General features: G+C 42.2%; 3 protein-coding genes across 10 annotated transcripts in view; all 3 read right to left on the bottom strand.

The window, feature by feature from the left end:
* Positions 1–872: 872 nt before the first annotated feature.
* Positions 873–2,677, bottom strand: CHCHD1 (coiled-coil-helix-coiled-coil-helix domain containing 1). The gene is made up of 3 exons (XM_051801023.1): positions 2,494–2,677; positions 1,925–2,043; positions 873–1,267 (listed from the first exon to the last, which is right to left on the bottom strand). The coding sequence occupies exons 1-3, from the start codon at positions 2,633–2,635 to the stop codon at positions 1,157–1,159; spliced, it is 372 nt and encodes a 123-aa protein (XP_051656983.1). The 5' UTR covers positions 2,636–2,677; the 3' UTR covers positions 873–1,156.
* A 151-nt stretch (positions 2,678–2,828) lies between these two features.
* FUT11 (fucosyltransferase 11) lies at positions 2,829–18,454 on the bottom strand. 2 transcript variants are annotated; one of them, XR_007906839.1, is made up of 4 exons: positions 17,731–18,450; positions 15,835–16,460; positions 8,920–11,451; positions 2,829–3,582 (listed from the first exon to the last, which is right to left on the bottom strand). XR_007906839.1 is itself a non-coding variant. In XM_051800934.1 (3 exons), the coding sequence occupies exons 1-3, from the start codon at positions 18,448–18,450 to the stop codon at positions 11,304–11,306; spliced, it is 1,494 nt and encodes a 497-aa protein (XP_051656894.1). In that variant the 5' UTR covers positions 18,451–18,454; the 3' UTR covers positions 2,829–11,303. The 2 variants fall into 2 exon arrangements, 1 of the variants encoding a protein (XP_051656894.1); XM_051800934.1 differs by having other exon boundaries at positions 2,829–11,451; positions 17,731–18,454.
* Positions 18,455–20,121: 1,667 nt separating this feature from the next.
* Positions 20,122–24,739, bottom strand: part of SEC24C (SEC24 homolog C, COPII coat complex component) — a 109,012-nt gene continuing 104,394 nt past the window's right edge. For all 7 annotated transcript variants that reach the window (XM_051800852.1, XM_051800853.1, XM_051800857.1 and 4 more), the window contains 5 exons: positions 24,615–24,733; positions 24,064–24,243; positions 23,212–23,403; positions 22,698–22,787; positions 20,122–22,265 (listed from right to left, as the gene is read on the bottom strand). In XM_051800852.1, the coding sequence (XP_051656812.1) occupies positions 22,125–22,265; positions 22,698–22,787; positions 23,212–23,403; positions 24,064–24,243; positions 24,615–24,733 (722 nt within the window). In that variant the 3' untranslated portion in view covers positions 20,122–22,124. The remainder of the gene's footprint in view (positions 22,266–22,697; positions 22,788–23,211; positions 23,404–24,063; positions 24,244–24,614; positions 24,734–24,739) is intronic.

The raw sequence follows: 24,739 nt of genomic DNA, 5'->3' as shown, positions 1-24,739 counted from the left end.
AGCAACAACAGAACAAGCTACCCTGTTCATGTACCCTCCAATCATGAGGCACTGTAAGTTATAGTTAAATGGAAATTTCTTCAATAACTGGAAACATTCACCTGACCAAAATTTATGGGATAAAACAGGTATCATCAGCCTGGGGCTCCAGAGAAGTCGGCTCCAACTCCAACAACTCTCCAGTCACCTGTGGGTAGCTCACAGTCTGTGTATGCCTGACTTCCTTCTTCCTCTGCTTTTTCTACATGCCTGAAAGAATTACTGATATAAATGGTTATAACAGTAGTTTTCCAAGACATTGCATTTTTCTCAGCAATTAGGTACTGGTCCTGAAGTTTTGTGGTACTGTAGTGGAAAAAAACCCCCACACAGAAACTAATAATTCATTACATGATTTCAGTTACCAGTTCATGCTTGAACTTTCTCTCCCTCTTTTGTTTTTTTTTACCAAAAAACAGTGAAACATTTTGTTGTAGATTATGAGTTGCCCAAGTCAAACACCAGTCTTGCATTATTTTATTATAGTCCAGACAAAATAATTAAACTGGTGTGGCACCACACCTGTGCCACCTGCAAATCAGAGTGCCTAAATCATAAGCTTCTACGTTAAAGTTATATCTGATACTTACCAATGTATTGTGTATTAACAAGGTACTTTGGTGGGGATTTTTTGCACATTCTATAGCCTTTTTGTACAGCAGCAGGAATTAGGAACCAAATTGTGTATCCACTCCTGCAGAAGTACAAGCCATGAGATTACTACCAATTTTCAGCTGGCTTAGTGTTTGAACCTGAGCACTTCTCGACAGCAGCTCCAAAGCTAGGTAGGAAGCTTATATGTTAGGAAAAGTCACCCCCAAACTGTTAGGAAATGCATTTAAATGCATTTCTAAAAGGTTTTATTTAACAGTGAGGACCCGAGTAGGCTAGTTCTGGCTAGCTGAACAACATACTGCAGAAATCCTAACACTGCAAGACCCAGGAATCTCATGAACAAAATCAGCTGATACTCTGGAATCAAAAGATGGGTCAAGACCGACAGAGTAGTGCTGACAGGTACCACCTGACATCAAACACTCACTCAAGTTGACTTTTCTCTTTTTTGCCAAAGACTCCAACTTTAATTGCTCATCCACAGTCCCCTTAGTAAAGCACATTATGTATAATGTCTGATCTGAGGAAACCTCCTCAGGAGCTTGTTCACTTTGCTTGAAGGTAAGTTTCCCCTGGATGACAGAGCGTCCTCGTTTTGATTCCTGCGCTGTTTCTGAAAGACAAAAAAACCCCAAACCCTTAGCTTATCATATAGTATTATTATATTAATATATAATATTATATAATTAGAAACATCTAATTTCCAAACAATATAAAATTTATTTTTCAAGATGTCTAGCCTTCAAAGTTAGAAACAGCCTAAAAGAGCTCCTAATTTTCAGAGAATTGAGAATTGCCATAACGACCTCACATATCCTGAAAACTGTTTGTTATGAGGATTACTGAAAACATTGGTTATTTCTCTACCAACTTGTCTCCATCCTCACTCCTGCAATCACAAAACTATTTATAGACTTATGACACTGGAATTTGGGAATCCTAACTCACCACTCTCCCCCACTGTCTAGATAACGCAGATATTGGATCAACTATTTCCTGACTGCATGAATCAGCAGTTGCAGAAACTTGCCTAAACTGCACATCTCCCCAGCTACAATATAATCCACATGTTGCATGCAACCTCAGCTCCCTCAACCTCTCCTCACAGGACTTGTGCTCCAGACCCTTCACCAGCTTCATTGCTCAAATGAGTTACACCACCAAACAAATTGTTCAGAGAACATTATTACTGCTGGCACACAAAAAATGACTGGGGGCTTCCACCTTCCCTACTACTAGCCTTCAGGAAGATAAAAGAGACTTTAATTACTTCTGCTTTTGCCACACAGTCATAGAACACCCGGATCTCCTCGGCACAAGCGGCGTCGTTGAAGTCGTTCTGTTTCCAGCAGGCCATCATTACGGACATCTCCGTAATGCACGTCGCCTCTAGAAGGGAAGGACACAACCAGAAGACTCAGGTCTTTGGGGTTTTATTCTAACAACCTCCACAGTGCATAAATCTCCAGAGAAGTTAAATATGGAGTCGAGGCAGGTGAGAAAATGCAGCACTAAAGATCTCAGCTTTGGTTTGGGCAGAGTTGACGCCAGCACGAAGATTAGCCCCGCTGCAACCATCCAACACCTGACTGAATTCTTAAGGTACGGGCTATGCTGCAACAAGTGTTTTATGTGCGTGGCTCACATACAGAACAGCACAAGAAGCAGACTTTGGGTTGCAGTGTGAGGAAACCATCCTTTCCACTGAGCCTGTGAACTAATTCCACGGCCCAAACCAGCCTCTCCGCCTCGCAGCCCCGCAGAACAGCGGGTGTCAGCAGCACGACCCTCCCCGCGGGCCGGGCCCGCCTTCCCCGCCACCTCTCCCCGGGAACTCACCTCCCCCCTGCTCCCTGCGGTTCGCCACCTTGTCGGCGAGCGCCAGCGGGCGGGGCGGGCGGATGGCCGGGGGCCGCTTGCTCTGGCGCCACTGGCCGCTCACCCAGCGGGTGACCCAGGCGGGGTACGCGGGCCCCGCCATGTCCCGCACGGCCCGCGGCGCCTGCGCGGCCGCCCTGAGGGGCGGGCCCTGCCCTCCCACCGCACGGGAAACCCGCCCCTTCCCGGTGCAACCTCCATTTACCACCCCCGTCCTGGTATTCCACGCAAAGGGGATTCCATGACAATTAAGTAACTTCCCCACAGTTTCCGCGTTAGGCGGAACCACTCAGTAACAGCTGCAGCAGTATGCACCCCAAAACTTTTTTCTGTGGCAAACCTAACCAAGGAAGGAGCAAACACGCTCTGCTCTTCGACGAGAGCAGAAGAAATCATGATTGTTTCAAATAATTCAAATGGAACTCAAGGCATCACAGAATGTGTGAGGTTGAAAAGGACCACAGTGGGTCATCTGATCCAACCTCGCTGCTCAAGCAGGGCTGTCCTAGAGCACATGGCACAGGACTGCGTCCAGATGGTTGAGGGAGACTCCACAACCTCTGTGGACAATCTGTTCCAGTGCAAGGTTACCCACACAGTAAAGTTCTTCCTCATACTGAAGTGGAACTTCCTGTGCATCAGTTTCTACCCATGGCCTCTTGTCCTATTGCTTGGCAACACCAAGAAGAGCCTGGTCCATCCTCTTGGCACCCTTCCCCCTTAGATACTTACATGCTGTGATGAAGCCCCTTCTCAGTCATCTCTTCTCAAATCCTTTTGCAACTATGGAAACTTTTCTTGATGCTTCAAACTCGCACCACTTAACTCTCAGCCCCTCATCTGTCTCCATTACATTACAGCTGGATCTGTATTGCTCCTGCTGTTTCTTCCAAGAAGACACTGAAACTGCTGCTTCCAAAATGGTGGCATCGTTCCCACAGCCTCCTAGCTGGTGGTGGAAAATCCCCTTGTTCCCAAAAGTTTCTTCCCTAGAGTAGTTCTGGAAGTCCTCAACTCATCTGGTGGGTTCTGGAGCGCTTACATCCTCAGCTGAAAAAGGCAGGCAACACAGAAGGCACAGGAACATTTCAAGGGCTGGGGTACAAACAGGTCTCAGCACGGCAGGAGGGACAAGGTAGACACAGAAAACTGAAGAGTTAGACATCAAACACTGGGGACATAAAGTACTCAGATCCTTGTCATAAAGCAGTTCCTGAATAAGCCATTTTACCACTGTATCAGGGCTCTTCAGGCACCAACAATCTCCCTTTTGCACTGGAGGACATATGAAGGATCAGTTTCCTTCCACAGGTTTGAGTTCTCTGACCATATACAGAAGGCCAAACCAAAGATGTTGGAAATATTTTTTTTTTTCTTTTTGCACAGGACATTGATTTGGATTAAAATATATTCAACCTCCTAGCTATAGGCATAAAAACCACTCTTCTTGACTCTGCCTATTCAAGGAAGTTAACAAGACATCAGAAATTCTGTTAACTTGAGCTAACATCACCAGACCTTTATCAGAATATTCTCAATATGGTTACTAGAATTTCCTGCATCTGCAGACAATATATTCTGGTATGTCCAATTCTATAATTATTTTTGTGTTATTTTTAAAACAGTATATTCTTAAAGTCCAATATAAAAAGTATGAGAAGACATTTTCATGTAAAAAAAAGATTTCTTTTGGCTCTCTTTAGAAGTAAATTTCCATCTAAGGTTCAAATTCAAACACTTTATCTGGAAGTTCTGAAACATTTTGGTAAGCAGGGTGTTTCTCTAGTTCCATTTTCTCTGAAAAGACAGGAAACAAGCAATCCTTTGAGCTGGACTACTAGTAGAGAAGAAGAAAAACAAGCTGACACCTTCAAGTTAGGCTAGAGGCTTGCATTCTGCAACTCTAAACACTGGAGATCTTGCAAATCCAAGACAGGAACATGAAGTACATTTCAGTATTCCAGTTCATGTGAGGTTCAGCTACTCTTCTTTTTGCCTCTTCTAGTTACCCTTACTGATATCCACTTTTCCCTGCTGCATTTGCCACCTGCAATTCCTAACCAGACATGCACAAGAACAGTAACAAGGAAAGACACAAATACTAGGACATACTGCACTCCCTGTAAATCAGCCTCCCTTTTTCCAAATTACATTAGCTAATGGTGGCAGCACCTTCAGGGACATTCACCTTCAAAAGCTGATCTCTCGTTTAAGTAATTCCAAGAAAAATGAGGTGGGGGAGGAGGGAAGGTTGAGAAACAGAAAGGCAAGCTACACAAGGAGAATTGTAATAGCTTCCTGTAAGTTACTGCTGTCTGCATTAGAATTTCCATTTTTTTTTGGCATTCAGTCAGGGATCGGAGCCTAACAAACTCCTGAGCAGGCAGAATAAGGTACCTGATGGTGTCTGCACACAACATGCAAAGATGTCTGAAGCAAGACACAATTTTACTATTAAACATGATTAATACTGAACATTTATTTTAAGGGAGAATGTGGAACTACAGAAGGGGTGTGTTACTCAATAGCCAAGTCTCTCTCTAGCCTGTATTTTATTTAGCTGATAGCCCTGAGACACTAATGGAAGGGACAGAAGTGCTGACTTTAGAGGGACAGTCAGAAACCAAATTCTCTCAGCAGTGAACCACACAGATGTTTCACTGTGAATCCTGAACGTACAACTATAAAAACCATGTGAAAGTCTAACTGCATGTACAGCTTGTTATCTTAGATCAGCATAGTTAAAGGTGAATCCTCGCCTGCATTTCAGCTAGTCAAAATCAAAATAAACCAGAGAGATTAAACTATGAATATTAGATTTAAAAAGAATCTATATCACAACTGAGTAAGAGCCAGGTATGATGCTACAGCAAATGCGATGCCACAAATAAATACAATGCTAACAATGCTGTAATAAAATACACCCTTAAAATGAGATTGTTGTCTTAAATACCTCTTTCAGAGGTGAGAAATTACACCATGTATCTATCCTTCACTTTCTGGTTTAGCTATGTAAAGCCTCCAGATACTGCCTAACAAACAATTAGGAGATGAGGTTAAGAAATCAGTTGTATTGGGGAAAAAAGAATAGAGTTGATATCCATGTCTTTTTGAACTGCCTGGATCCAGCTTCCAGGTAAATTCCAGTATAGTCACACAAATTTAACCAGAATGCACCAGTTAGTCTCATATCACTTTGTAATGCCCTCAGTTACCACAATTTATTCTCGACTGTCTCACCCTGACCTTCTTAACCCAATTTAATTGGAGATGCCTTAAAATTTAAAGCACCTCCACTTTAGTAGTGAAACAAACCCGTTTGGTGAGATTCCAGGTGGTTTTGACTTAACTCCTGTCTGCTGAGTTATCGGGTTGGGACAATATTAGCACTTAATGTTCTTATTAGCACAAATGCATTCACTAGCACCATGACAGATGCAATTTCTTTTCTGACATGTCACGCCCCGCCCCAACTTCAACACCAGCCTACTTTATCCTGAGCTCTCAATCAGATCAGCTGCACCTGCCCTGCATTGTTCTGTCTACCTCTGTAGTTTTGAACTGCCATCCCTAATCCCTAACTCCTAGGATCTACGAAATCCAGCCATTTCCAGCAAATTACCTGATGCCTCCTTATTTGCTCAGAGATGCCAGAAACTATCATGATCTGCTCTGATCCATTCCAAGATCCCCAGAAACATCTCTAGTTGAGACACTTGTGCATTAAACGGGTATTTTCTGCAGGACAGAATGTATATAACAGTATACAAATTAATATGCCAGTGATGTCAGAGCTCTGGAACAAATCCTGCAGCTCCATTCTTCTCCACCCTTCCTAATCCCTCTGCAGGGCCATATATCTCTCACTGCCAGCTCTGAGACAATGAATCATAAAGAAAAGTAAAATTTGTTAATGCCTGACAGGTTTTGGCTCAGTTCATCATATCACTAAAAGGATTTTGTCTCTGATTAATATCAGCCTGTCAGTAGAGGTCTCTGGGCAGAATGACGGAATCTGCCACCCTGTATGTTTCCAATTAATACAACTTCTCAGAAGGTGCCTGGAGATCCATCAATAATCTTAATTAAATATGACCAAAGGGATGACAACTAATGATTAAGGGAGTGGCTCTCTTGGGACAATGGCTGAAGAGTGTGTATGGCAGGTCAGGAAGAGAGGCAGATGGCCGCTTGTCTAACACAGCAAAGCCTGTTTAAACACAGATGTCCCTGATGGCTGAGTTTCAATTCAATTTATCCTGTTCCCAGTCCTTTAGGAGTTACTTTTCTTCCACACCAGTTAAAACTACCCTCTGCCAAGGTGCAAGAGGGGATTTCTGCTGTGATTCTCCAGCTGCTGCATTCTGCAGATCATTTCCAGAGAAAGCAGCTCGTTCTCCTTTCCCTCTAAACATATATATCCACTGTTGCTTTGTTCTCATTCTACTTACCATCACAGGGGACCCAGAGATCTTTCAGTTCAAAAATTACTACAGTGACAGAAATAAAAAAAGGCAATTCTTTCTGAGTTTTAGAAATCATCAATATTAGGAATCAAATCACTATACTTCAGTGAGGTTATATGGTTCCTACACATTGAAGTCCTTGCTAAAGGACAGAAAACATAGACTACTACTTCATTATAAAAAATACCCAGCTTCTTACTGAAAAAACAGGCAGCACTAGGTATCACAGTTTTGGCAGGAGAATGAGAGCTGTAGCTTGTCCAATGCAATGCACTGGACTGCTAGATTTTTAACCTTCTGTCAGACATTTATTTCTCCTCTCTCACCTCTCAGAGGCCATAAACTTATCCAAGCTTGTCAAGTCAATTCTGAGACACAGCATCAATAGAATGTACTAGTGTTTCATGTGAGCAGTAATAAGGAGATATCTATTTTTAGAACATTAATGCTAATGAATAAAGCTATCCTGACAGCTTTGAAAGCCTCCCTGTAGTCACACAGTAAACAGGTAAAATGCATGATAAACAGTGAAGCCGCTCACCCTAGTTTGCAGGAGCCTACCAAAGGGTTTACAGGAGCAATCTCTTAATCATCCTCAATATTTGGCATCTTTGCTAAAATTCCTGATTGGTCTCAATGGTGTGTTTTTATGAATACGAGTACCTGCACTGTAAGAATCTGATTTAGATGTCGAATACATCTATCACATCTCTCATGTCTGAGTATCATGTAGCCTCACAATATGAGTGATTACATTCAGCCACAATTAACTGTTTTGAATTTAAAGAAGTGAGAAATCCAGTTAAGAACAGAAATCAGGAACCTTTTTCCAAAATATTACTAATTGCTGCAGTGACCTTCCTCCTTGTCTGCATTCACATACTTCCATTAGTAGAAAGACAACTAGGATTGTAAATTGAATTTACTTTGGCTAAGACTGGCAGTACTTGTTGGCACTATATAGCAAGCCTTTAAAATGCATTATTAAGTAAATTGATTGCAAACTCTTCAAGGGTATGAGACCCAGCTTCTCCTCCTGCCTCCTCCAAATAACAGGAGAGAGATGAAAGCTAAGACCATGGTAGTAGAACCACCTTATTCAACATTTGGCAGTCCTTGCTGTGCAGAGAAGTAGATGTTGTGAAGGTCAGTCAGCATCAAACAGAACTGCAACCACAACTCTTCAGCCAGGCTGGGGAGGATTCCCACCTCCCCTGCCCCTGCAGAGTTTGCCTGGCAGCTACACAACCCATTCACACTACGCACCGGAATAAATATTTCAGCCCTAATTCTTGCACACTATGTACAAAAAGTGAAACATATTTAGTATATTAATAGAAGGAAGAGACACTGTTTATAAATCATGGACGTATTGTGACATACAGGAGATGATAAAGCTAGTATGATCTATTACGATAGAAAAAACTCTCAGATACAAAAGAAATGCAAGGCTTGGGTGAGCATCACAACTGCTAAGAAGGGTAGCTGTTACTCATTACCTTTTGACAAGTTCACCACCTGTAAGACTGTAAAAAAATAGTTAAACCTAGGAAGACACTAAGAACACAGAAAATGATCATGTGACTACAAACTGAAAGTTGTATTTTGAAAAACTCAGACAAAACCTCCAGAATATCTGTGATAAAGTTACCTTCAGATCTGCACTACTTTCATACCCACGTTAAGAAGATACATGACAATCAGAAATACTCCTGCTTGGCAACCATCATAAAGCTCAATGCAACAGTTTTCTGTAGTACAGACATGGAGCAAACCAACAAACAAATAAACTCTGTAGGACTAACAAAAAAGCCTTGTTGACTGGTGATTGTAATATACTGAGAAAATAAGCAGTGGTGAAGGAATACTTGGTTGTTAATTAGCAATTGAATGAATCAGGGCCCCAAGAAGAAGTTTTTACCTAGTTTGCTAGCTACTCTTCAGCTTGTACCACCACATCTTCAATGCTATTAGCTGGAAACATGCTCATGTTGCTGAGCAGGACGGCAAAGTGAGGCTTTGGACATCACTCCTCAGGAACTAAGTAGTTGCTATGATACACATGCTTATATTGGTACTTCCTCCTGTTACTCCTGCAAGGATACATTAAAAGTAGGATGTCTAATTTTTGCAAAAGCAAATAAATTATAATAAATACCTGGAAATTATTACAAATGCTACACTTCTAGAAAATCTACTTAAAGTACAGGATAAAATGGTAAATGCAGCATGTGCCAGTACCTGGTACTTAGTTTTTATGTTTAGTATAAAAAGCAAGATCAGAATCTCTTGTCCTATCCCACCAAACACTTGAATAAAAAAGTGGTTTGAGATATAGCTAATCAAGAGAACCATTCAAAGACTGAATGATTTTCTACAGAAAAACACGAAATGAAGTAACTGAAGGCATCAATTCAATTTACTTAAATATCATTAAACTGTTTAGTAGAAGTTGATATTCAGAACTAAAGCAGCCTTAATTTGTTTTATCTTAACGTATTTCTCAAGCACATTGTGGCCACTTCAATCTGTAATTTTAATCCGATTTGAGTAATTCACTTTAACAATTAACTCAGATATATTCACTTAGGTATTCATGTCTCCCTAGTAACTGAAAAAAAGGAATGCAAAACTGATAAATGCATTTTATCTGAAGAACCATTTGTTACTACTATTAGAGAAGAGATATAAAAGAACAGTTATCTCCTAAAAACAATCAGGTGAGATCACTGTATATTGCATACATCTACATTTGCAAGAATTCAGTGATAGTTATGGGCCTGAAGTCTTTGCTGTCAAGTGCCCTGATTTTAACATGGCAATATTGTTCTGTCACCTGAGAGACAAATATTTAGGTGATCTACATATCCTGATATTATACCTATAATACCATATCTATAATATTACGAAGGGGAATTTGAGAGGAAAAAAATATGTTAGGTGATCCATACAGCACTAAGCAATAGACAGTGACATAATTAGGGACAGAATGTAGATTCACTCCTGTTTCTAACTTTTACTAAGAGGCATTGGACTTCCCATAGCAATGCATAAACTGCCTTGCAAAATCAGATTAGCCCACAGACTGCAGACTTTCATTACAAACATTCAGTCTTAGGCATGGATAAACTCTGGCTATTTAGTTAGGAGTTCACTTCTGCTGGGGGAGGAGAAATGGAGAAAGAAAGCAGCATTGTACCATTAGAGACATCACTGCAGTGTGGCCATATTTGCCCATGCTTTTAAATCTGTGGCACTAAGGGAATTAGTTTCCCTCCACTGCAAGATCAATTATTTCAGGAAGATACCCAACATGGAAAGGAACAGTGGTGGTTATTTATATCTGTAAGCGATACAGGCTACACAGCAAGGAAGATCCATCCACATGTCATCCTTAGGAACTCCAGTCACAGACCAGGATTTACAAAACCATTTCAGTACAGAAAGACTTCAAGGCTTGTATCCAAACTGCAGAGACCACTGGAAAGGGACCATTGTTAAAATGTATTTGGCTTTGCAGAAAGCTGCACATAAAAAGAACAAATCCAAGGTCTCTGAATTGGTAGCATTAAGGAGATAACAAAAAGTCAAGGTTATGGGTTTTGGATTTGATGGAAAATTAAAGGAACCAAGGCATACCAATTTTACTTAGTTCTACACAATACCAGCTAACACACTTTGTGGTGTGAACTAATTTGTTGAAAGCTGCAAATTAAATAATTTGATTTCTCATCCCATTGTACATATCACCTGGTAAGTTAGCAAAAGAGAAGAATTAGTCAGAGAGTAAGTGACCTGTCCATAGCTAATCAGTTATCCTGAAAAGTAGGAGTATTTGAGTTGTGCTTACTTGGGGCAAAGAGACTTTATTGCTGCAATTTTGTAAGGCACAATTGCTCTCCACAGGTTTGTCTTTTGTAATTCCTTCACTGGAAAAGCCATTTGTTAATAGCAGCTAAAAGTACACCTTAATGAAGAGAATATGTGACTGATAAAATACGTATAAAAACAATTAATATTCTGGAGACGTAAAAAAAAATCCCTGATCTTTTGCCCCATATGTTGACACCTGCAAGTCAGAAGCAGCTTCACACCAGAGAGCTGAAATTCAAATCAAAGCAAAGCAGTTGCTAACATCTCCACTGCTGGAATCCAATCATAACAGAAACTCACTTCTTGCACCAGAAAAAATTGTCTCTGTGAGAGGGTTTTTTTTTTATTTCAAGGCAAACATTTGAAGCGAGGTAAGAATTCACAGTCTCAACTTTCAACGCAATTTTCAAATCAAGCTCTTATATAGATGGGTCAGTGTTGCCTTGTCCTCTTGAGAAAAATCTCATGCATATAGTCCCAAAATCTTCCTTGATGCGACTCATTGCGATGAATCATAGCTGTGAGGGCCTCACCCTGATCAAGGCTTTGCCAATAATCCTGCAGCCACATTTCTTTCCAACTGAAACAAAAAAAGAGACATCACCACAAACCATTAAAAAAAACAAATGAGTCTGCAGCTGTAATATCACTGAAACCATTGTTTTTCTTTCACCTAAGAGAAAAACAGGCCCAGGGATGGTCATAACAAACTATGTTGTTATTGTGCTCCAAGTCAGTTATAGAAACTTGCTATGAAAATTCTCTACAGAAAATACAAGTTCACCATGAGCTGTACAACATTCTAGAAGTATCAGCATATGACTACAGTGTTAACCAAAGAGACTAAATTGTTAATTGTAGAGAATAAAAACTTCTATTAAAATAAAATCTGTCACAGAGTCCTATTATTTTGAGAATAGCCTTCTGTGGCCCGTATGCATATAAGAGTTAGCGCTAAGAGTCAATTTTTATTCAGATAAACCCTTTAACAAACTCAGGTTATATATGGAAGAGACAAAAATCATTATATTCCTCAATCCTGATCCTATTCTTTATCTCCAGACTAGGTGGTCAAGTATAGGCTGTCTCTTTTTCAATGCATACAGTCACAAACTTTTTGTAGCACAGACTATATCACTGCAAATTTCAGCAATTCCCTTCCCATTCATGATGATGTGGACTAATTCTCTCACTGGTGTTATATCAACAAATGGCAACTATTTATTTCTTCTCCATTATTTCTGCTATCTAGCCACATGAGCCCATCAGAAATTTTGGAAAGAAGGAACAAACACGATGCTCTTTATAATACGTCCATGAGTTACCCAATACTTGTTAACTTATATACAGAGCTTTTTGCTGCTTCTCCCTTCAAATCACAGAAGTAAGTACAGCTCCTCCTGCATTCACTCTGTACACTGTACCTTGAACCAAGTGTGACTGCAGTGCCCAGAAGCAGATCTCAGCCACCACTCCAGGCAGATGAAAGAACCGCACAGCACATTGTAGTCGCTGTCCTGTGGACATGGCCTGTGTGCCACGGGAATGAGCTTTCTGGGGTCAACAACACCAGCTGTGCTGGTACATTTCTGCAGTGTATACCAACAAAAACCTCAAAATAAAGCTTTTAACATAGACTCCAATGTGAAAGATCGTAGACAGAGGCTTATTTCTGCTTCAAAAAATCAGTATCTGCCAAGAGGGTCCTTTGTAAAATGCAGCACTTGGACGTACTATGAGATCACATTGCTAAATTCATTAACCTTTGTTCAAGGACTGCCAATATGAGTTACTTGTTTTTTACAGCACTGAATAAGGGCACACGTCTATGTGCATTAAGTACTAGACCCAAGACTAAGTGGCAGTAGGTAACAGAAAAAAAGAAAATGTTTTCCAGATGAACTGTACAGAAAAACACTAAAAAGAATTCCAGTATTTGAGTGAAGACTTTCATCAAAAATATTAAATTAGAATAGTTTAGTATTTTTCTTTTGAAATTGCTATTATTGGGGGGTTTTAAAGAAAATAATTTCACTCTGATTCTGTCAGTTGGGAAAAACTGGTACCCCAGGATGAGCAGGACAGCACAAATCTCCATAGACTCCCAACTACACCTGAAACATCATTACCATGAGATACAGATCTATCTTTAATCCTGGATGATTACTGGATTCTATTGCAAGGGACTTCCCACATGCACAAATGGTAAATCTCATACTCTGTTAAACTCGTTTTTCTTGTCATAAATAAACTGTGACATTGACATAAAGAGGAAACAATAAAACCATGATGGTTTTACAACATTCTTTTATCAGTGGCACAGTGGCTTCTCTTTCCTTATGTCACCACAGATGAAAACTTTAGGTAACTGGAAAGGAATTGTCACTTAATCTTCTTAAAGTTACCCCCTCAAACATCCCACTTTCAGAAAATTAATCCTTATCAATGAAACAAACCAAACATTTCTCTCACAAAGATGGGAGTCCAAGAATAACTAGAGATTCTGATTCCCACTACATAGAAGTTCCACTCACCAGTAGCACTGTAACCCACTGTTTTCTGTACAAAGAATTCAACAGACTGTAGTGACTGACTCATACCCTAACACACAGAAACAGTTGTTCTACTGCCTTTCTTCGTAAGCTCACTTGGTTGTGAAGCCTGGGGGTCCAAATACAAGTGAGGCTGCAACCATAAGGATTTAGAAACCACGTCTCCACACCTACAGCTAAAAGGTGTAAGTGTGCTGCAGTTACCTATACCTGCATAGAGAGAGATTGTGATGCAACAGTTCTGTCAATTCAGCTAACCTCAGATACTTATCAGACAGAAACCACTGTATTTCACTGGAGATGCCCCTGATCGTGCCTCAGAAGGTACAGATACATATATTTCTAAAGTAGACAGCAGCCAGTGTAAAAGCTTCCATGGAACAAATTTTCCAAACACATTTCATGGCTACTAACAGGGGAAGAATAACATCCTGTGGTTCAGTGAGACATTGAAACTTCCATGGATGCAACTGAGGTTTGGATTATGGACCAGCTGTTCAAAACTCCCTGTTGATGACCCCTGGGCAGAAGGATGAAGCACCTGAGCCTGCAAGTGGCAGCGGCAGCCACGCTACGTGTGCCTTCCCACGTGCTTCTCTACTGCCACCTGATGCCCAAGCAAGAGAAAACCTATGGAAAAGTAGGGAATGCTTTTACAGAGTAGGATGCTGCAAGGAGAAAAACCGTTTTGCTACTGAGACTGAGAAAAGGCATTACTATAAAAGAGCTCCAGTAAATCAGCCAACCAACAGAAAACAAAGGGTTATGAACTCCTTTTACTTATAAGCAGAACTTTTCAGTGAGTCAATATGAAAATTAATTGTAATGTGAAAAATGCTTTTTGATTATGAACATCACATGCTTTGTGAAATAGGTGTTTCCTAAAACACCTGCATAACCTCACACTTATTTTCCTGTTTTAATTTCAGTTGGCCATTTCTGAAAGCATCCCAACACAGAATTAAGTAGTTTCCCACACTTAAAAAATTCTTCATATCTTTCTGATGAATGGGTAATGTAATAAAAACATTTTTAGAGATTCATATCCACACAGAACTTAGTTCTGGCTTAGCATACTTGAAATTATGGATTCTAAATTTTCAACACGCTGTTTCTTCTAACAAAAGAAATTTTACACTCCTAACACTAATTTTAACATTTCTAGGCACTCAATCCCTTAGTGTAGAAAACTATTAACAATGTTGTAAAGCGATATAAACTGGAATAAAGTACACTGACAACTTCCTTCTGGAAATGCATGAGATTTTCCCAATATTTTAAAAATTTCATTAATTGAATACTACAGTGAGACTGACATCAGAACATTGAAATCTTTGGTGATGGCTATTAACCTAGACAAAACCTCCTGCTATGGCTGAAGGCTTATCTTTATGATGGCTGTCTGATGGCTTATACAGAGTGAATTACACGCACTTGAGTAATTGTCTAAAAAGAGAAACTGGTGCAGGTAATGCAAAGAAAAGTGATAAACCCAGGGAATCCAAAATGTTAAAGGAGTAATACACACCTCACAAAGTCCACACATAGTTTAGGAACTGCAAGAACCCTTCCTCCTATCAACTGCAACTTCAAACACTGTCAATGGAAAAGGCCAAAGGTTTGGGAACACCCAAGCATTAACTTCTTTTGTACCAATGCACGTATAAATAGAGTAGATCATGCAATCAACACTCTTCTGCCTGTCAAAAGTGGTTGCCCGAGGGTTGGTGCAGTTAGTTCCCTGCTGACAGACTGGAGGGCAGCTCATATTGAGGGTTGTAAGGAGATTCCAGCAACACCAGCCATCCCTGTGTGCAATCCCCGGGACAAGACACTCAGCCTGTTCTCTGCCCTGCGCGATCCCTCTCCTAAACAAACGGGATGGTGTCCTTCAACACCAGCCAGAGTTCTGTCACACAAAACAACACTAAGTCTTGTATTCTGGGGCAAGCCTAACGTTCGACCTGAAGTCAGCAGGAGCCAACCAGGCCTGCACTGAACAGTGGCAACCCTGTTCTCAACCCAGTACTTTGTAGTGAGGTATAGAGCTGCTTTCACCCCACGGCTGACAAGTGCTGTACCATCACTGTACTGAAAACATCCCTCCCCCAAACAAAGAGGCTAAGATAGACAGAGGATAACCACATTGCCCGAGGTCACAGAGCATTTTAACACAATATTATAGGTGTCTCACGCTCGTCTTTCAACCACCAATACCACCATCCAAGCCTCCTGTCCAGCCTCAGCGTTACACAATATTAGCAGAACTACCACAACACCCACAAGACATATTATAAAATGTAACTAGAGTTGTATCAAGAGCTCCTTTAAGTATAAAGGATTATTAAAAGTTACAGCTACTATTATCTGAAGCTTCCTTCCCTTCAAGAAGGATAATATTGGTACATTACCTGTCTCCTTCAGCGAGGTCTTCCACACTTCCAAACCCAGGGGTTGGCACAGGACATCCCATGTGCTTGAACTGAGCTATTCGAGGTCTGGGAGCTGGAATTTTCCCACGAGACTTTTTGTGTTCCTGCTCCTCTTTGACCCGGATGTTCTCCCTGTCACAGATGAAACACTCGAAGCCATTCAGGTAATTGGGCAGAGTCATGTCGTTCACGCCCCACTCCCGCCTCTGCAAGCTCTCTAGCAAGAACTGGTTTTTGATTCCACCAACGTTTTTATACTCTAGATACTTCAAATATTCCTCTCCATTCTTGTCCAGGAAATCAAGATACTTTGCCAGCTCTTGGGGGCTGTCAAAGTCATCTATAAGAATGATGGAGAGGTTGTTTGGCATCCAGTCCCGCACAGCTGGGGAGCCTCGGTACACTGGGACAGCCCCCAGGTGCATGGGACGCCACAGCTTCTCCGTCATGTAGTCCTCACATATGGCATTCTCCAAGGCCAGATGAAACTTGTACCTGGCAATAAAAGTCATAAACTCAGAATCCTCTGTTGTGGCTGTAGAAGTGTCTCTCAGTCGTTCACTGGGAAGCTCGCGGTTATGCAGGCATTTCCCATAGGAGTCAACCTGAAATAACAACCAGCATCTTTACAAAGCGAGCCCTTCACCCGGAACTTGTTTTCAGAGCTTGTAGTTCTTGTAAAATTGCAAAGTTGGATCAGTTCCTAGCTACCTTGGCTTAGCTTCACTTTCACTCCAAGTTCTTTCCCTTGTAACTATTCCTAGAGCCCCGCTCCTACCAGCTTTAGAGGAAACCAGTGCTGAGTTTCAAAAGTATCTTTAACTATGCTACAGGTTGAGGGCTGGGTGCCACTCAAAAATGGATTTATTATCAGATAAATCAGAAACTGACAAGTAAGGAATAGCATTCGACCCTCTCTACGTTAATTTAAAAGTCATCCTTCTACTTAACAGAGACCCAGGACTTTTCCAAACAGTTATTACACATCGTTCCTGCCAGGCTCAGCAGGCTGACAAATTTTTTCCCTTTGTTAGACTGAGAAAAATTGGTGCAGGGAGCTAAAAGAATACTGTCTAAAAATGAAAGACAATATACTTGAACTGGATCTTGCATCAAACTTTGACAATATAGTCATATTTTAAAAATTCTTTTGTCTTTGTTTCACTAGTGAATACATGATAAACTTGCACAATACCTGAATCACGGCCAATAGCAACAACAGAAACAACTAGGAAAAAGATGTTTCTGGCAAAGATGAAAAACAGATGCTTTTTATCAATGTCCTATCCTTCAGAATTTTTAAGAGGAAAAAAAAACCCTAAACTTTTTTCTGCTTTAAAGAAATTATATTATTTTACTTCAGGAAGCTACTCACCATCAGCTGTGCCGTAGCAGTATAAACCACCATAGAAACAACATCGTACTACCACAACATAGATAAGGAACCGATTCTCAAAACACAGCGACCTGCCTTTTTACTGCCTGCTTGTACTTTCAAATAGGAGCGAGGCTTGTAAATGGACAGCCTTCTTGTACTCTAACTTCAAGGTCCAGAGATTTCAGCAACTTTTACCACTTGGTCCAGCAGACTGAGCTTATTCAGGCTTTGCCCAGCTTGCGCCTGATCCCGAGTCTAGACAACTCCACAACTAACAAGCTACATGAGGCCTACCTACTGGCATGCGGTGTTGTCTAGATCACGCTTTGGGAAGGAATACAACTAGTTTTTCTGTCCAGCTTGTAGTCAGCATGCATCCCGTTACGACTCGCGTCTTGGCTAAAAACAAGGACAAACAAACCCCATTAAAAAGAGGCGGCGGAGGGGCGTAGCCAGGTGCTCCCAGCACCACGCCACAGCTTCCCCCGTGGATGTACCTGGATGTACTTCATGAGCTCCCGCACGTAGCGGTCCCTGTCCGAGGGCACATCGCAGTGGGACTGCATGTACAGCACGGGCGCGTAGCCCCTCCGCCGCCACGCGTCCTTCTCGGCCAGCGGCACGGCCGGGCCCCGCAGGTACCCCGCGCCGGGCAGCCACTGCAGCGTCAGCGGGTAGTCGGACTCGCGGCGGAAGGTGGCCGTGTAGTTGAAGAGCTGGATGCCGGGCGGGTGCGAGAGCACGTAGTTGTTCATGGGGGACTCCTCGTGGAAGAGCGCCCAGGTCTGGTGGGGCAGGCGGGGCAGCGGCGCCTCGTACGCCCTGAAGTCGGTGCCGTAGAAGATGAGCGCCTTGGTGCGGCGGTGCCGGGCAACCCGCCGGCTGCGGGTGACGAGGCAGGACCCGCGCGGGCAGTCGATGCGCTCCGTGTCGCCGGGGAAGTGCGGGAAGAGGCTCCCGCTCCACCACAGCAGGATGGGCAGCGCCTTGTTGCTCCGCGTGTCGTTGTTGCCGGGCCCGCGGTAGGACGCGGCGGCGACGAAGGCCGCGCCCGGCGGGACGGCGTCCTGCGCCCACCCCTCCGCCCCACACGGCTCCGCCGGCGCGGCCGCTCCCGCCGGCGGCCCCTCTGCGGCCAGCGCGGCCCCCGCGCCCCAGGCCAGGGCCAGCGTCACCCACAGGCCCGCGGGCCCGCACCGCGGCCCCGCGCCCCCCATGCCCGTTCCCCGGGCCGGTCCCGCCGCCCCAGGAAGCGGCGCCGGCCCCGCCCCGGCCGTGCCGTCACGGGGCGCGGAGGGGCCCGGGCGTGGGGCCGGGCGGGAGGGGTGCCGCCTTCCCGCTCCCTCACCTCGGACGCTCCAGAACAGTGGCAGCTCGTAGGGGCAGCGACGCCTAACACGGGTCTGTCAGCGTTCGTGCAGCCTGACCCATTCGCAGGTCCCTTCCAACCCTACTGTCCTGTGGCTGAAGGGGCTATAAATCCTCTCTGCCTCTACCGCTCCTGCATCCGTTTGTGCACACACCCGCTGCACAGCAAGCTTCGAGCGAAGGCAGCTGCAGAGGTGGCTCCTCGACCAAGCAGGCGTTTAGGTGTTGCAGGAAAGAGCACCCTGATTAACTCCTGCTGAAGACCATAAACGGAGGGAACAGAAAACACCTTTTAGTAACAGAAAGCTTGTTGGTTTTTTTTTAATATCTACAGGTAGTTTTAAAGCTTCCTTGAAAGCTGCTTTTCTGTACCAACCTTAAATAACTCCTGTGGTATTAAATTATTCTGTAAATGGGAAATTGGTTTGGGCTACACTCTGTAAATCCAACGGAAGTATGCTAGAATTACCACTCAATTGCTCAGTTACACAATTGCTAAAAGACTCAATTCCTTAAGACCTAACTAAATATAATGACAATACTTAGGAATTATCAGTTATAATACAGGACATCAGTTAGTATAGACACAAGGCAAAGAAGTCTTCTTTATCTGTGTAAGGAACAAGTTAAAGCAGAAATCTTTTTCCTTTCCTTTGAAAAGACAAGTCTGAACACTGCTTGGGCCTGCTCCAGCAGCACACCACAGGGTCCTGTGCTGAGCTCCCAGCAGTGTGACAGGCATGGGCTCTGCAAGGCAATTCCCACAAGCATCAGAAGGGGAGCTGCACCGATTTACTCCGTATGATTAATGTACAAGATCCACAAGGCCCATTATCACAATACCAGTTCAGTGGCAGATTCTGGATATTATGTACATTCTGTAGGAGAGTAATCTCAAAAATATTCTACAGCAAACTTAGTATTGTTGGATATTCAGCAATGATTGTCATGTGCTTTCATACAGATCGTTCTAAGGTTATCAGGAAATTGTACAATATCAATGTTCAAGGCTACAGTCAAGTTACACTGCCAGTTCACTCTGAACTTTATTTTTGCAATTAGCACCCCCCCCCCCAAACAAAACAAACCCCCCAACCAATCTACCCAGCTTCCTTGCTTTCTTAACTCTGAAATAGGAGCTCTATTTCTCTGAAAAGTTAAGAATACAGAAGTCATTAAGCTGACATTGCACAAGGTAAGGGCAATATTTGCCAAAGTAGACAAAAAAACCCCACCCCAATCAATGACTCAAAGCTGTGTTAGCAAAAAGGGAAATCTCTTTGCAAAATGGAAGTTCAGAAGGGACAGAAAGTCAAAAACCAATCACTTAAGCAAATACTGAGACTGAACAGTATCTTTTGTCAGTTGACTCTTGTTGAATTTCTTATCATTCAGTGTGAATAACAACAACAACGAAAAAAAGAGACTGAACTTGGCCAGCAGAAGATTGGATTGTAAAGGAGCAATGAGTTAGACTTTATCCCTTCCCGTTTCCCCCCTCCCGCAAAATACAGGGTTTGGAAAAATAAGCAGTGTTTATTTACTAACAATGACATAAAATACATCTTAATATATTTTTATTTCTTTACAAATTAAAAGATGCATTGGAAAAACAAGTGAAGAAAATGAAAGGTTCATTCATGATTTCATTTCCACCCCCACACCCCCCAGTATTAATACTAGAAATTAGTATTTGTGGAAGTCTGTGGTTGCTGCACCTTATATTTCTGGGAAGTTCTTTTTTTCCCTCTTATTAAAAATCCTCTAGATTTTTTGGTTGGAGGCAGTACATGGAGTAAAAAGTTGGCCACATTCATACAAAAACGCTGAAAGTTCTGTCAACTACATCTTGAAAGAGTTTCTCCATTACAATTTTCATATTCCCCTTTCTGTGTAGTGATGGGAGGGAAGACAAACTAGCAGCATTAGAAGAAAAATGGATTTATATACACGCTACAGGATATGGAACTAAAACCACAGCCAGATATTTTTTCTGATCTTAACAAGGACTTTCCTATGAAATATCAAGCCCAGATCACATGTTCTCTAATCCATCCACATTCTTCCTTCCACTTTTAGTGCTACTGGTAGCTTAAACTCCTGGGTATTGGAAGAACACCTGTTAAGTGTTCAAGCTAAAATATACAAGCCCCCTTTCAAAAGTGAATAAACGAAGCCCTTAGAATTCTGAATTTGATTACACTAGCTCCCTCTTCACAGGAGTCTTCTCATCCACCCTCGCAAAATGGAGCAGCAGAGCAGCCAAAGTGGATGGATTAATCTGTCTGAGGTATTTTAGTTTAACAAACAGGCTTATAAAAAGGTTTTGTGCAAGCTGATCAGTAGGTAGAACAGGGGAGGGTATAAACATCCAGTAATGAGACTCTTTGCTATGGCCCAGATGCTTTCAATAACCAAAATCAGGTACTTATGATACCTACTACAGTACAGTCTAACTCTTAAGTTTTTGTATCTCCTTCCTTGTATTCCAGGGTACAAAGCAATCTCAAAAATCCGCATCAGTATAAATCAAACTCCTGCTTGTTTGCTATGATTCACAATAATATGGTTGAAAATGGCCACTTCCTTATCATCCAGTTCCTACACAGCCCCCCATCACCTTGTTAAACATAGTTTCTGCTTAAGGTTAAGAGGATTTTGTTCCCACCACCATCTGATAAACAGGTAAGCTCTGCAGGAGAGGCCATGGAACATGGATTGAGTAGGACAATACAGAGCCATGCAATGAGGAGGAAAGGAGTCACCACACACGCCAACAGGAAGTACCATCTCTACCCCTACACTGTTTAGAAGCTGTTGATTTTTGCCCACTGAACTATTAATTACTCCATTACAGATCTGCACAGCAACTTATAGTACAGGGAAGATTGTGGAGAGAAATTTGTCCTGCTGCCTCCTCACTTAGCTCTCATTTCATTTTTCATGGCTTTCTGGTTCAGACAGCCGCATGATACATCTCTGCTCTGACACATCGTGCTTCCCTCTTTAGAGAAGACATAAAATGTTTGGCTGCTCCAGCTCCCGTTACCTGACCTACCTCTCGTCCTCCCCACCTGTGCATCACCTTCACACTTGGAGCATGCACACACACCCACATGAACACACAGCAGCTACCAGAAATTTTGAAGAGTTATCGCTTTTTCACCCAATGTTGAATCATGTACAGTGAACTGAAAAAAACCTACATTCATTACGACAGGATTAGCGAGCATGGGGTGGGGGGTGAACTCCTGCCAAGCACAGGAAACAATTTAGATGCAAATAAAAGACCTGGTATCAAAGGCCTTTTTTTTTTTTTTTTTTCAGCCCTCACCAGGAAAATATTTCATCTCTCATACAGGATTGGGAAAGGTTGAAAGGATTTCTGCTTATGCAACATGTATTAAAAATTATGGAATTGTACAGATTTCTATGTTGTCCTTTTTGAGGGCGCTGGGCCTTCTGATCAGGTCATTAGTGGAGACTGAAATGTCACTGCTGAGTTCCAGCACCACTCACTCCTCTAGCTCAGTAGCTGCCGAATCTCCTTGTGCATGTGACACAGGAAGTCCACATATGAAGCCCCCCCACTCAGGCTCTTGTCCTCCACTAGAAAGTGTTTGAACAGCATTTCCAGCTTATCTTCTTGCTTCACAATTATCAACTACAAAACAAACAAACAAACAAAACAAAACAAGAACAAAACCAACAGTGAGTAGGTAGTAGAATTATTCTTGGGGAAAAAAGAGCAAAAAGCCAATGGCTCAAAAACCCAAAGACAGATAACCAGAATCCTGGCTTATGTGCTTTGACTTCTGTAAATCAACTGGGTTAAGTCTCAATCCTTTCTAAACAGAAGAAAAATACCACATATGTGGTTTGTACAGTAGTATATTGTAATAGGTCTGAAAAAAATAGTTTTAGAACTATGATAAACAGAAAACTAGTGAAATTTTTTTTTCAGATCCTTGAAAACTTTGATTCACGTTTATGAGATTGGGAAGAATAAGTTCAGAACTGCAGCATTACCAGGTATCACCTGCTCTACAATAAGGGAAGGGGATTTAAAGCTGTGAATGGGGGACAGCATTTTTACCTTCATGTAGCGGGATCTCTGCCCTTGAAGCATGTCAACAATAGATCGTACTTTCTTTGAAAAGGGGTTTTCCAAGACAGGCAGGGCACTCTGGAATGAAAGATATCCAATCCCCATTAGTCATGTGAAGTAGAGTAACGTTAAATAAAACTGAGCAGTTTCGTCATATTATATAAGGGTATGGACATATCTACCCCCATTAACATACAATCTCTTTGACCTCAACTACTTAAAAGAGAATATAACATGATATCAGAATTAAAGGTCATTTATTTGTTCCATTTAGGTATCAACTGTTCTCTTCATTGTTAGTGATGTGGCTTGCCAAGTAAACCTAGGCAAAAGCATGCCCAACATGCCCAGACTAGGGGCATTTCCACTAGTTTCACATATCTGTGCTTCTCTTGTTCCCAGTATGAAAAATGTAACACTATTTTCTCGACTGGCTTTCTCATTGTTTTAAGTTTTGGGTGACTATCACAGACAGTAGCTCCCACACTGCCATCCAGCTCACCAAGGTGTTGCTAATCTGACCGAAGGATGACACTCCAAAGAGGTTCTGGATCAGGCCTTGCTGCACGCTGACTCCCACCCACACAAAGATGTTCAGCCCATTCTCCAGCAGGTATATATCACCCTTGGAGAGACGCTCCTCTGAGTTCCGAATGGCTGCTGGCAAGGAATCACTGTCAACATCTGCTTTGGTCTGGTTTAGAGCGAAATAAAAATTAAAATCAGTAAAATAAAATCAAGGTTATAAAACAGTAACATCTTATGAAGTCCTGAAAATTTCTGCCACTAAGACCCCAATGAATGTTAATTTTTAGGACTCATAAGACTACAACAGCTGTGACTGTGGTATCATCTTCCTTAGCTTAGTTTTCTTACTGAATGTGACACAGAGAGACTCTTGGTCAGCAAAAGAGAACATAAGGCTTCTGTCAAATTACTCTGAAGTTCCAATATAACCTCCTGGACTAGGAATGTAATTAGTTTTTAGTATTATTCCAACAACTATGCTACTGAAAGGTCAGAACGGTATGTAGAGTTGCCTTTCAATGATGAAAATTACTACAAAAAGTTGTAAGAAGCTTTAGGACTTTTTAAAAAAGACTATGAAAGGATCAAAAGTGTCTTTGCCACTGTTCATATGCTCACAGCTCAGGAAAAAAAGTATCCTCCAGCAAGTTCACAAGATGCAGTAATGCATCTATCACCAAGTGAAATTAAGTGAAATATCCCCACAGATGGCAGATCCCAAATACTTCTCAAATCCCTTTCCCTTGCTAACAAATAAATGCCAGTCCTTAAGACAAGTCAAGACAACAGCAAGTCTCAAGTGGTAAGAATATCCTGAATTACTCACCAGGGGCAAAAGCCTGGGATAAAAGAAAACATTTGTTTCGGCGACATCCATGGATGTCACTAACTGCCGAATGTAGGCACGGTCATCTGTCGTGACCTCCGGACCAGGCTGGAGGACGTCACTCTTCAACACACAATTCAAGTACACAGGAAGCAGCTTCATGCATTCAGGGAGGATCAGCTACAAGTCACAAGGAGACAGAAGCTGGTCAGCTGTCTTGCTGAATAAGCCTATGTTTGACAAAATGAAGCTTGCATGAACCAACAAAGTGTGGTACAGCTATGAGGAGTGAAAGCTGATAGCCTCATTGTATCATGAACTTGCAAAAGAAACAGAAAACTTATCCCTGCTCCCTGGGCTCCAGACAGATGTTCAAGAAGCCATTCTCAGCTATAGTTTTACTTTCAGCCTCTCTACTTTCCTGACTCTTCTCTTTACAAATTTCTGCTAAGCAAAGCAATTGACTTTATTTGAGTAGGCTAAGTAGGAAGATGATGTCATCACTTTTTAATTCCTGAGCCTGGGATTCAAGCAAAAGCATCAGAGTTTACCTGTCCAGCAGAAGAGGGACTAGCACAGTTCTTTCGATAGCAAGCGAGGATCTGGGCACACTGGTTGATCAGCGCATCTCGTACAGTCTTCACTGGACTACTCAGAACTCCACGATATGCTGCAC

Source organism: Manacus candei, unplaced genomic scaffold (genome assembly GCF_025592945.1).
Source record: "Manacus candei isolate 608988 ecotype Guabito, Panama unplaced genomic scaffold, ASM2559294v1 h1tg000050l, whole genome shotgun sequence".
NCBI lineage: Eukaryota > Metazoa > Chordata > Aves > Passeriformes > Pipridae > Manacus > Manacus candei.
The sequence above is the reverse complement of the archived record's forward strand: the minus strand, read 5'-3'. Positions and strand labels throughout refer to the sequence as shown.

Coding starts and splice junctions, on each gene's coding strand:
- CHCHD1 (XM_051801023.1), bottom strand. CDS start 2,635: ATGGCGGGGCCCGCGTACCCCGCCTGGGTCACCCGCTGGGTGAGCGGC. Junction 2,044..2,493: donor CCGCAGGGAGCAGGGGGGAG/GTGAGTTCCCGG, acceptor CTTCCCTTCTAG/AGGCGACGTGCATTACGGAG. Junction 1,268..1,924: donor ACTGTGTGGCAAAAGCAGAA/GTAATTAAAGTC, acceptor TTTGTCTTTCAG/AAACAGCGCAGGAATCAAAA.
- FUT11 (XM_051800934.1), bottom strand. CDS start 18,450: ATGGGGGGCGCGGGGCCGCGGTGCGGGCCCGCGGGCCTGTGGGTGACG. Junction 16,461..17,730: donor AGCTCATGAAGTACATCCAG/GTACATCCACGG, acceptor TTGTTATTTCAG/GTTGACTCCTATGGGAAATG. Junction 11,452..15,834: donor GACCTCGCTGAAGGAGACAG/GTAATGTACCAA, acceptor TTTTTGTTTCAG/TTGGAAAGAAATGTGGCTGC.